The sequence below is a fragment of the Gobius niger genome, assembly GCF_951799975.1.
Source record: "Gobius niger genome assembly, chromosome: 1".
NCBI classification, from domain to species: domain Eukaryota; kingdom Metazoa; phylum Chordata; class Actinopteri; order Gobiiformes; family Gobiidae; genus Gobius; species Gobius niger.
In genome coordinates, this window is record NC_136852.1 from 4,160,625 (window position 1) to 4,173,295 (window position 12,671).

Sequence of the window (12,671 nt, forward strand, 5' to 3'; positions counted from 1 at the left end):
TTGGAGGGTCTTTCATCTCCCCCCGGTGTCTCTGGCCAGAAAACCATGTTTGCAACTTGACTGCACCGGGTTGGAGTCACCAATGCACACTAATGGAATCATGAAGAAGAAGCTAACATGCTAGCGGACAAAGCTAACTGCGGGCTAGCGTCACTTTAAACAGTATTTACAGCCAAGTTTGAGTGAAAAAAAAAGAATTTCCATTGTATAATTGAATGCACAGTAACCCTCTCTCCCTTCGCCTTTTCTGTCAGTATTTACTAGTAGTATTTACTCTCCAAGACAATTAATAAGTTAAAAAATCGTAACTTGCTACGACACCTGCAGTTGCGCTTATGGCCTTTAGGGGCAAGAGTTACTTAGTACTGCTTTAAGTCTTGTTTCACCACTGCATTGTCAATTCTCTTTCTTATTGCCACCTGAAATGATCTTTTCAGGAGTTAAAGCAGAGAAGAAAAACACAAAAACGACTAAATCTGGAATGATTGAGGGTTACATTTGTTAAATCCCCCATCATTAATACAAGATGTGGGTGAAAAACTATTGTTATTCTTGACAGAAATATTTGTTTTTGTGTTTCCAGACGCTTATTATTTAAACAATGCCAGAGCGAACACATGCTGTCACCAAAGCGAAAGGAGTTCCAGCTCTGACATAATTTCTTTGAACTGAACTGACACTTACTTCCAAATGTGTCATTGTGGTGGTGAATTTGTGAACACTTCTCTGTAACGCCTCGTCTCATTGCTGTGAAGGCGGCATTAGGATTCAGTTCATGCCCGGGGCTAATAACACCGGAGCTGCTAATCACGGCTGAACAGAGGACGAGTTACAAAGTCGAGCGGGGTCAGTGGACACCCCTGTCGAGGCTGAAGGAAAGACACCGAGAGAGAACATACGACGACTGCTGCTGTAAAGTACATGAAGGTTCAGGAGGGGAACGTAGGATCTGTGTTTGCATTGTTAACAGAGGTGGGAAGAGCCAGAATATTTACTCAAGTAATAGGAACGTTACTGTGAGCAGGGCCATAGCCAAGATGTAAAAAAACAGTGAGGTCCGGATAATTCTTTAATGGGGGGTAATTTCCTGTATTTTAAGTGATCAAAAACACTTTAGTCTCATCCTTAAGCTTGTTTCAAAAATTGCTTATTGTTCCACCGTTTGGGACCAGGAGCCTGAGTGAATGTAGTGAGTGAGTGGATGGTGGTCGGACTGGCCTCGCTTCCATCAGTCGACCCGAGGGCAGTGGGTGCAGCCGTGCACCCCCTGAAGTTTTAGGTGACGAGTCACGTACCCCTACTTTGACATGATGAATATCACAAAATACAACATCTATTTCATCCATTATTACTGTGAAGCAGGTTTTCCAAACATTTTTACTCGCCTGAGTGAGAGACAATAAGAATGTCCTAAATAAATACTAAAATATTAAATGAAAATGTCAGTTTTTGATTGTTTTGAACACGAGGCTGTGGGTGTGAATGGGTAAAGCTGAGTGTTTTGCTTTGGCTCAATCTGAACATCAGACTCTGGTTTGGACACTGCGCTCTGGCCCCGCCCCCTCTGCCTCGCCCTCACTGTTAAACCACTGGTAGCTACAAAGGTGAATGCGCTGGTTTAAGCTCTCATTAAAGCGAAGAGCATTTATACGCAGGACAATCTTTACATGAGACAGAAACAAAGTCAGTAGCAGAGGAGGAGGCAGTGATGAGGCACAGACGCTTCTCCTTCTCCTCTCGCTCCTCAGATCAGAATGAGAGGAAAACTCCTGTTTTAAATCGGAGTCACCGTCAGTCTGAGGCGCACTGGCTCCTCCCTCTTTATGACAGAGAGTAAAGAAATTGCATCTGGATCAAACTTTGGCGCAGTTCATGCTAAAGGCGCTGCTGTTGTAGTGAGGCTGATGCACAGCCTCAGCCGCGCCTCCGTGGAGTTTTAGGCACTCGGGTCCAAAGCAGCTCATGAGGTCCGGTTTCAGAGTGGACACATATAGGTTCATAACAAGCTCATCCACGTCTGAACTAGAGACTCTTCCGCCTGTAGAAGCGCGGGTTTACACCATTCATTTGCACTGGATTCAATGTGTAAAAAATAAATTAAAAAAGCTAAATTTTTACCAATGTCCGGACCTCAATGGTAGATAAGGCCATGACTGTGAGTACTGAGTAAGTGTTCGAGCAAAAAAGTCTGATTTATTTTCAATGGTGTCAAAAAATTATGTGAAGCAATCATAAAATCATGTGGAATTTGTGATACTCCCAAAGAAAATGTAATAAAAATGCCGAATAACGAAATAATTCTATTGTCTTGATCAAAATAAAGCATTTGCCGCTTAAATATTTACTTAGTGGAAAAAGTAGCAAATATTTGTAGTAAGTAAGAACGTAGAAAAAGGTTAAAGGAACAGGCCACCGTTTTTCCATACTGAGATATGTTCTTACCTGAGCTTAGACGAGTTCAGACGTACCTGTCCGGTCTTTGTGCGTGCGCTCAGTCACGCAAAACGACCAAAGATGTTGTTAGCATTTGGCCTCTCTGAGTGTATTCCTATGGCTCCAAACGGGGGTGAAGTTAGAAGCGACCGAGCTCTTCCACGGGCACAAAGACCAGACAGGTACGGATGAACTCGTCTAAGCTCAGGTAAGAGCATATCTCCGTATGGAAAAACGGTGGCCTGTTCCTTTAAATCATCGACTGGACTGGGTTTGGTAACGTTGAGGATGTTTCTAGTCACAGATCAAATCAAATCAAATCAAATCAATTTTATTTGTATAGCGCTTTTCATACATGTCATGTAACACAAAGTGCTTTACAGATTTAAAAACATTCTCTCACACCCACTTCCTTCCAAAAACAAAAAAAACTAAAAAAACAGACACATTGTAGCATTCACACTCCCCCCACCCACCTCCCCAGAGACACACCACGCAAGCACACAATACACACTCAAGGTAAAACAGTGGAGATTATGGACAAAAGGCTAAGATAAGGCTGGGTGCAGATAAACCAGGTAAGGGAACACCATCCAAGGAGCCGTCTGCATCGGGAGCGGCACCTCGGCTGCAGCCACAGGGACCAACACAGGGTGCCCGGACAACACCACACCTCCATCCAGACACCCACAAGACAGCACCCCAGCAGCCACAGCCAATCACCGCTCCCGAGGCAGAGGGCTCCTCCAGAGGAAACTGGAAGAGCATAAAAATTGTTAAAATAAATAAAAGTACGTAAGTAAAATTGAATAATAGGATAATAAAAAATAAGACCGAGAGGTAAAATACATAAATACAGAATAAATATTAATAACTATTAAATGTCAATTTAATTAATTATAAGGTGCTGATAAATAATAATAAATAGGCCTAGCAAAAATAAATATCAGTTAAAAGCTAAACTAAAAAGGTGGGTCTTGAGCCTGCTCTTAAAAACATGAACGTTCTCTACGGCCCTGAGCTCCTCCGGCAGGTGGTTCCAGAGGCGAGGGCCGTAATATTGGAAAGACCATGAGTCTTTTTGTTGACTTTAGGAATAACTAGGAGACCCCTGCCGGAGGAGCGAAGGGGCCGTGAAGGTTCATAAGGTAAAAGCAGTTCTGAAAGATAAGAAGGACCAAGACCATTAAGACATTTAAAAACCATTAAAAGAACTTTAAAATCGATCCTGAAACACACGGGGAGCCAATGCAGTGATTCTAAAACCGGTGTAATGTGGTCCCGCCTCCTGGTCTTCGTCAGGACACGAGCTGCTGAATTTTGTAAGAGTTGTAAACCTGAGATACTCTTTTTGGGAAGACCAGAAAGCAGGGCATTACAGTAGTCGATACGACTGGTGATAAAAGCATGCATTAGCGTCTCCGTGTTGGCCCGAGAGAGAATGGGGCGGACTCTGGCTATGTTCTTTAGATGGTAAAAACCTATCTTTGTGATATTTTTGATGTGTGGAATAAAAGACTAAAACTTCAGTTTTGTCCTGGTTAAGCTGGAGAAAGTTTTCTGCCATCCAGGATTTAATATCTAAAATGCAGTTAAAAAGTGCATCCATTGGCCTGGTGTCATCAGGAGACATGGAGATGTATAACTGTGTATCATCAGCATAACTGTGAAAACTGACTCCATGTCTCCTGATGACATCACCAAGAGGGAGCATATACAGGTTAAAAAGCACTGGGCCTAAAATCGAACCCTGGGGCACACCACATGTAATTTTATGGACCTTAGAGGAGAAGGTATCCACACTTACCATGAATGTCCTGTCTGTGAGGTAGGAAGTAAAAGGTGTAAAAACAGATGTTTCTTCATAGTTCTTAAGGTCATAAAGACACGATTACCCAAACTAGGAGGGGCTAAAAAGACCCAGGCTCCTCCCAGGAAGAGGGAACCAGACGGCCAAAAAATCTTAGATCATCAGTCGACGATTTAACCTTTTTCTATGATGGACATTGGATATTGGATGAATGAGAGCCTTCACAAACATGCTCAAGTAAGAGAATGAGAGAATGATAAAACTACTGTAAGAAGAACAATTTCTTCAAAAAAGTACATGTACTTGAGTAAGTGTAACGACTAATGTACTCCCACCTCTGTGTTTTGCCATCCTGCGATCTGAAAAGATGAATAATGAAGTGTCTAAGGCAGTGCTTCCCAATCTTTTTTGTCCCGCTTACCCCTTGAGTTGTCCATTGATGTTCCTAGTACCCCCTACCTCAAAGATCCTGCAAATATTTTAATGTTGTGATGAACTAAATTCAGATTATTTAGAGATTTGTGGTGTATTGTGTTCTAAATGAAGCTATAATACTCTTAGATGTAGAAAGAATATAATAAAAATTGACTTTGCTTTGAAAGTAATATTGAAATTCTGCTCAGTTTTACCTTTGTTAATGTGTAATAATTCAAAGTACCCCTGCTAAGTACTCAAGTACCCCCAGGGGTCACAGTACTCTTTGGGAAACACTGGTGTAAGGCAGTATTTTTATTCCATCACTGTGCTCTCTTCCTTGGTGTTTGTATCGACTGTTAAGTGTCGCTGTTTTGTTGCTGTGAAGAGATTTGAAGAGCCATTTTTAACCGAGCGCAGCTGCAAATGTCGTTTAATTACTGCCAAGATTTTTAATCCATCAAAAATGACAGACAGGCTTCTCATTTTTATGATTTACAATAGAAAATTATAGTGTTTGATTGTATGCGTTGTTGCTTTTCCAGGTGCAGCGGTCTCTGTACTCCTACCTCTCCACTGAGTTCATGAGCACCTCCTCCTCCAGCGCCCTCCGCAGGCTCAGCACGGTACAGCAGCTCATGTACGCACTCAAACACTACTACTGGATCTGCAACCCCGCGGACTCCGTCGGCGCCACGGACCCCGGCGGCGCCACAGCCAGCGGGATCGGTAAGCGAGGGTAGATCACGAGAGAGGACTGTGATATTAGACTGCAACAAAAACTGTCTCTTTAAAGCCCTTCAGTTTGTAGCTGAATAGATAAAAATGTAGACGATTTTGGCAATTTTCAACATAAGCAAAAGTTGCGGTAACGCTTTAGAATACAGCCCGCGTTCCAGGTGTAAGTACGGGTAAGGATTAAACAACTTGGAGCCGTGCATTAGACGGTTATAATGCACGACGCGCAGCGGAGTGGTGTTACTCCGCGAAGTGCATTATAACAGTTTAATGCACGGCTCCGAGTTGTTTAATCCGCTTATACCAGGCTCCCACAAACATAACATTTATAATAAATGTTTTTTTCATTGACTAAACTCACAAAATATGCCAGACTACGGGACTATTTTGTGTGGGTTATTAGCCGGTCACTGAAGGCTGGTCTCAGAGCGAGTCATTCTCCGCAGCTATTACGAGGATCTCAGTCAGGCTCAACGACACAACATCAGCACAGAATCACAACACAACAGGACTAACCCGGAAACACTTTTCCCTGGAAGTAAACACCGATATGCGGCACTCGTGGGCAGGAGTTATTTCACTTTTACGCTGTTTAACCTGAAGCTAAAGCTAGCTAGCTCAACCAGCTCAACTGTTTATGGAAACAGCTGCGGTGGAGTCGCTCACACCTGGGCCCAACTGAAACTTTTATGTTTGACTTTACTAATCCAGACAAATATGCTTCAATGCAGGATAATTTTATGTTCGCCTGAAAATCATGAATAGCCTTAATTGTTTTCAATAGAAATGTAAAGCTCATACTTTATTAACAGTAGCTAACCTAGCTGCTCACTCTCCTCTACAAACATTTATCAAGTTTTGTTTTGGCCAAAAACGTTGAAATTAATCAAAATCCATCTCATACGTTCCTGTCAGTCACTAATAACGCCTTTATCGGATTCAGCTGTGTCATGCGTTGCTATGGCGATGCCACAGCGGAGTGATATCCCAGTGATTTAACTGCCGGACTACGTGTGCGGTTATACCAAAATAATGCGCCAGCCAATCAGAATCCAGTATTCACCCAGACCATGGTATAAGTAACAAGAAAGTAATTACACATGTAAGTACAGGTACTTTTACATGTGTAAAAAGAGGGAAGAATGTGTAGCAAGGCAGTACAACGTGTAACTACGTGTCAAGGAGTAGTAAAGATATTCAAAGAGCAATGAATGGTGCTGAGCTGTCACATAGTTGTGGCAAAATTGAATGTGGAATATTATAAATTGTGCATTAGTTTTAATGTTGCAGGACAACAGTATTACTGTTGTGGAAGTGAAAACATCACTCTTATTGATTGTTGCTTTTTTTTTTATAGTGAGACACCGTTGCCTGTAACAAGCAGAAACAAGAGTGATCAGAGAAAAATAAAGCCAAACAAGGAAAAGTTAGAGCGTAAGAGTACCTGTACTTACATGTGTAATTACTTTCACTAGAACAATAAAGAAACTGCCTGGAGTCATGTCTTCACTTTCACCACAGTAATCCTGCAACATTAAAATGTAAGCACAAAACCACATTCCCCTTTGCCACAACTATGTGACAGCTCAGCACCATTAATTGCTCCGTCTCATTCATACTGCATTGGCTTGGCGGTTTTGCTATGATTGTATGATGTCACTTAAAAAAATAAAATAAATGAAGATACCTTTACTACACCTTGACACGTTTCCCCTTGTTACACTTTGTACTTCCTTGTTACACATGTAAGAGTACCTGTACTTACATGTGTAGTTACTTTCTTGTTACCCGCACTTGGATAACGCCGGCTGTATTCTGTTGCAAATTGACATCTCTGCGTTTATTCACCTGCTGTGTCTCGCTTTCAAAAGAAAAATCCCAGTGTGGCCGTTCCCGAGGCAGGTTTATAAGTTACAATTATACCGAACATATCCACTTCAAAAAAGCCCAAACACCGCTTTCTACGTTGAAAAACATTCTCAGCAAAGCGAGGATTTAAACCCTCTTCATTTCTCCGCTCTTAAAACAGAGAGCTTTGGAATTAAAGTCGTGTGTCATTGGGCTCGGTTTCCCCGCAGACACCGGCGGCTGGACGCTCGTAAGTCTCCACGGAGGCGCCTAATCACTCTGTCATCGTCTAACCCACTCCGGCTCCCTCACTGCCCCGCTCCTGTCGCGCTGAGTGATGTAAGCCCGGTGGATTGAGACCGTCTTCGCCCGGGCCCGTCCCGAGCCGGGGAGGGGGGCGGGAGCGGTCGCTGGGGGGCGATCACGCGTCGATTATGGGGCTTATGGGATCACTGAGAGGAGCTGATGATGACAGATAGAGGTCACAGAGGCAGGTACAAGGTGGAGATGTGCTGGAGGAGCCTCTGGGGAGTCTGGATCAGCAGCAGCGGTTCATTTCAGATATTTGGCTTCTTCTCGGCTTCTTTGAATCGCTGCCAGATCAAGGTTATTTTGCGGTGAGGAATTTGCTGCATATGTTCTCATTGTCGACCCAAAAGAATGTCCGGGAAGGATTTCTTCAGCTCAGCACACAGTACACATTGTTTATGGGGGGGGGGGGGGTGGACTCGCATGGGGCGGCAGAAAGATGTGACAAGACTCCAGTCGCAGCAATTCGCGCTACTTTTCTGTGGCAACCTTCACATTATGTTCCTCTTTACATCCCTTGCCTTGTTTTCTTCCTTAGAATCGACGTCAAATTGAAAACAAATGCGAAATTGCCTTGAAAAGTCTGTTTGAGCGTAGGCTACGCACGGGTTTACTTTGATACAGTAGATCAACACACACACTCCGACACCAAAACAACAACAGTTTTCTATAAATAAACCACACACGCCTCAAGTGCCACAACACCAGGTCTGATCTGAGTTTTAAGGAGACATTTCAGTCTTTACCTCCTGATGATGCTCCTTGTGTAGCCACAGCTCAGTCCAAAAGAAAGAAGCGCATTTTACAGGGCGCAGAGCAACTGTTTTTTTTAGCGCAAATGTTTCAATACGCTACAGTTTTCTTGCAACAACTGCATAACTCTGTAACTCCTCCACAGCCGATATGACAGTTTATTATCAATTAAATCCTGTACATTTCGTAACTTTGTGCATTAGAACGGTGTCCAGCGCGAGGCTGCTGCCTCTCTGTCCCGCCCGCTCAGCTTGGATCTGCAGTGAGTGGCTGCAGCAGCGGAGGGACAGTTTTATTTCTTTAATCTTTATTAAACATTGCGCTGCATCAGCATGTTACGTGTACAGGAGAACCCCCCCTCACAACCCACCGCCCTCCGCAGGTCTGGGGAAAGCATGGGGAGGGGGCGGCACCACAACATCGCAATGCGAGTCTGTCCCCCCTCCTGTCCTGCCCACTTTTTGCGCCAGGTATATCGTCTGCTCTACAGCCTGCTCTATGAACCACAAGATCTGGCCCCATGTCTGTGAAAGGCGCTATATAAATAAATCTTCAATGAGGGTAAGAACTAAGGTTCTGTTCAGCTCGCAGACTGGATAAAGACCAAAATGGGAGGAGTTGGGGTAGGCCCGGCTCCTCCCCAGCCTACCCCAACTCCTCCCCTTTTGGTCTTTATCCAGTCTGCGAGCTGAACAGAACCTAAGTTCGCAGACGAAGCCTCTTGGATGAGAGGCGAAACGTTCGAGACTCCAACCACTGAGTACAGAAGACGACTCGAATACCCTCATTGAAGATGGACAACTCCTGTACGACTGAGAGCTCACACAGACTATATAAATAAAGCTCTTCTTCTTCTGATGAGGGTGCGGACAATGGCGTAGCAAGGGTACCTAGGGGCCCCAAGCAAGACTGTCGGTAGGGGGCCCTCTGGTGGCCGCTCGATGTACTGCACACTGGGAGAGAGGACGTCATTTTGGCAGGAGCGGGTCACCTGACAACTCCCATAATGCAGTTTTCTACATACATTTTCCTCAGAACAGAAGCTGAGGTTCTTTAGGTCATGAAGAGTGTTATACTGCGGATTATCCCAGGCCTCCATCCATCGCCTGCAGCTGGTCCAAAACTCCGCTGCACGCTCACTCACTGGCTCACAGAAATATGAGCATATAACTCCTGTTCTGGCCTCTTTGCTCTGACTCCCAGTGAGCTACAGGATCCAGTTTAAAATCCTGTTGATAATTTTTAAGTGTTTAAAGAGGGGGTGTTATGCTTTTTTCAATCACATAGCACCAGTCTATATCACACTACAATGATGACCAAACCTTCTGTTGGTCTGTAAATGCAGTAAATTAGAATAACTGCCTTGTATAAAATTGCTCTCTCAAAATGGCTGTAGTGAATGTCTTGAAATAGGCCTCTGTCTCTTTAAGAACCTCTGACTCTTTCCGACACGCCCCCTCCACACGCTGTCTGTGGCATCAGTGGGGAGGGGGTTCTGCTGAGGAGCAGTGGTTGGTTACTCGGCTGGTGACGAAAGCTTTTGTAACAAAAGTTACAAAAGTCATTTTGTAACTTTTGTAATTTTTTTAAATCCATTTTTTTGTCACATTTTTGTCAATTTTTTAGTCATTTTTTTGTCCATTTTTTGTTATTTTTTGTCACATTTTTTGTCTTTTTTTAATCCATTTTATGTCATTTTTTGTCACATTTTTTGTCATTTTTTTGTCATTTTTTTGTCTTTTTTTGTCACATTTTTGTCATTTTTGGGTCAATTTTTTGTCTTTTTTTGTTATTTTTTGTCAAAGTTTTCTCATTTTTTTGTCACATCTTCATCATTGTTTTCGTCTCAGTTCTGTTGCTATTTTCACACCTTTTTGTCCAGACGCTTTTGGATTGGGGTAAAGCCAAACTGGAGAAAATGTGCTCAGTTCAGGTGGGAGTTAAGGGGTTAAGGAAAAAAATAATAATCAGAGAAATTTAGATTCAGTGCCAGTTTTGATCCATTTTACTGCTTTCCAATCTTCCATGTAGAGGAAGAAAATAAGTTCCTCCCCCCGAAGGGAATGAACACTTTCTGTATTGATGACAGTGCATTGTTACAAATTGCATCGTCTTCTGGAGAAATCCTCTCGGGCCTGATCTCATTCCCCTCTGTAATCGCCACAACAAGATTCTCCGATAAACATGCAGTTATAAATAAGTCAACAGCTTTGGTTCAGGCCTGGGGGAAGCACCGGGCGGATCCACCTCGGCATGAATGAAACAAAGCCTCAGTATCTCCACACAATGCTCTGCTCAGCTTCAGGCAGGTTTTCTGACAATGGAATTAGACGTGTGATATGATTCCAATCAAAGCTGAACACGCCCCACACGAGGGGGGGTCATTCAGCACGAGCAGTTTGTGGATGGAGCCTCTGTGTTTGTTGTACATCCATATCGAATGTGATATAAACTTATTGTTATGCTGAGCTTCTGTTTTCTCTCACAGATGGACCGAGACCGACCCAGGAGGAGATGTTCTCTCTGAGAGCGTCCATGCTCCTCTTCCTCAAGCAGCTCATCCTGAAGGTACCGCCCTCTCTGTGTGGTTAACCCTTCTTGTTGTTGTTGTTGTTGTTGTTGTTTTTCTTCTTCTTGTTCGTGTTCTTGTTGTTGTTGTTGTTGTTGTTCTTGTTATTCTTCCTCCTCATCCTCCTCGTCCTCCTCTTCCTCTTGTTCCTCTTCCTCTTGTTCTTCTTCCTCTTGTTCTTCTTCCTCTTCTTTTTCTTCTTTTTTACTTCTTCTTCCTCCTCCTTCCTCTTCCTCCTTCCTCTTTCTTCTTCTTCTTCTTCCTATCCTCCTCATTCTTCTTCTTCCCCTTCTTTTTCTTCTTTTTCTTCCTCTTGTTCTTCTTCCTCTTGTCTTCTTCTTCTCATTCTTCTTCTTCTTCTTCTCCTCATTCTTCTCCTTCCCCTTCTTTTTCTTCTTCATCCTCTTCTTTTTCTTCTTTTTTACTTCTTCTTCCTCCTCCTTCCTCTTCCTCCTTCCTCTTTCTTCTTCTTCTTCCTATCCTCCTCATTCTTCTTCTTCCCCTTCGTTTTCTTCTTTTTCTTCCTCTTGTTCTTCTTCCTCTTGTCTTCTTCTCCTCATTCTTCTCCTTCCCCTTCTTTTCTTTTTCTTCTTCTTCTTCTTCTTCTTCTTTTTCTTCCTATCCTCCTCACTCTTCTTCTTCCCCTTCTTTTTCTTCTCCTCCTTCTTTTCATTCTTCTTCTTTCCCCATCCTTCTCATTCTTCTTCTTCTCCTTCTCCTCCTTCATCTTTTTCTCCTCATGCTTCTCCTTCTTCTACTTATTCTCCTTCTTTTCCTTCTCCTCCTTCTTCTCATTCTTCTTCTCCTCCTCCTCTTTCTTCTTTTTCTCCTCATTCTTCTCCTTCTTCTACTTATCCTCCTTCCTTTCCTATTTCTCCTCCTCCTCCTTTACATTATACATTTGTTTCCAGCAGGCATTAAATCAAAATTTCTTTGAAAATCATAAAATTGCTTGATCTTTTTACACCATGAATTCAAAAAAGGTCCAAAACAAGTTTACCATTTTGTCGATTTTTTTCTGTTAACCTCTTAACTCCCGCCTGAACCAAAAGGATCTTTTTTCCTCACGTCATCAGACTTTTTTTTCCATCATTTTTTTATTGGGTATTCAACTCATTTTTGTAACTTTTTTTATTGTCATTTTTTGTCACATTTTTGTCATTTTTTGGTCATTTTTCTGACATTTTTTTGTAATTTTTTTGTCACATTTTGTCACTTTTTTTGGGGTAATTTTGTCATTTTTTTGTCACATTGTCACATTATTTTGGTCATTTTTTGTCACATTTCTGTCATTTTTTTGTCACATTTTGTCACATTTGTTTGTCATTTTTTGTCACATTTCTGTCATTTTTTTGTCACATTGTTTTGTCATTTTTTGTCACATTTCTGTCATTTTTTTGTCACATTTTTGTCATTTTTTGGTCACAATTTGTCACATTTTTTTGTCATTATTTTTGTCACATTTCTGTCATTTTTGGTCACATTTCTGTCATTGATTTTGTCATGGAAATGTGACAAAAAAGGGAGAAAACATTGACAAAAAAGTGACGAAAAATTGATGAAAAAGTGGCAAAAATGTCACAAAAATGTCACAAGACATTGACAAAAAATTGACCAAAAATTGACAAAAAAAATGTGACAAAAAATGACAAAAATTCATTTTTTGTCACATTTTTTTGTCAATTTTTGGTCAATTTTTTGTCAATGTCTTGTGACATTTTTGTGACATTTTTGCCACTTTTTCATCAATTTTTCGTCACTTTTTTGTCAATGTTTTCTCCCTTTTTTGTCACATTT

The 12,671-nt window shown here is 42.1% G+C and overlaps 1 protein-coding gene across 1 annotated transcript in view; it reads left to right on the forward strand.

Moving 5' to 3' along the window:
* Positions 1 to 12,671, forward strand: part of LOC306966731 (neurobeachin-like) — a 684,825-nt gene that overhangs the window by 272,969 nt on the left and 399,185 nt on the right. Inside the window, exons 13-14 of the mRNA XM_079561544.1 lie at positions 5,203 to 5,386; positions 10,794 to 10,873. Of these exons, the coding sequence (XP_079417670.1) occupies positions 5,203 to 5,386; positions 10,794 to 10,873 (264 nt within the window). The remainder of the gene's footprint in view (positions 1 to 5,202; positions 5,387 to 10,793; positions 10,874 to 12,671) is intronic.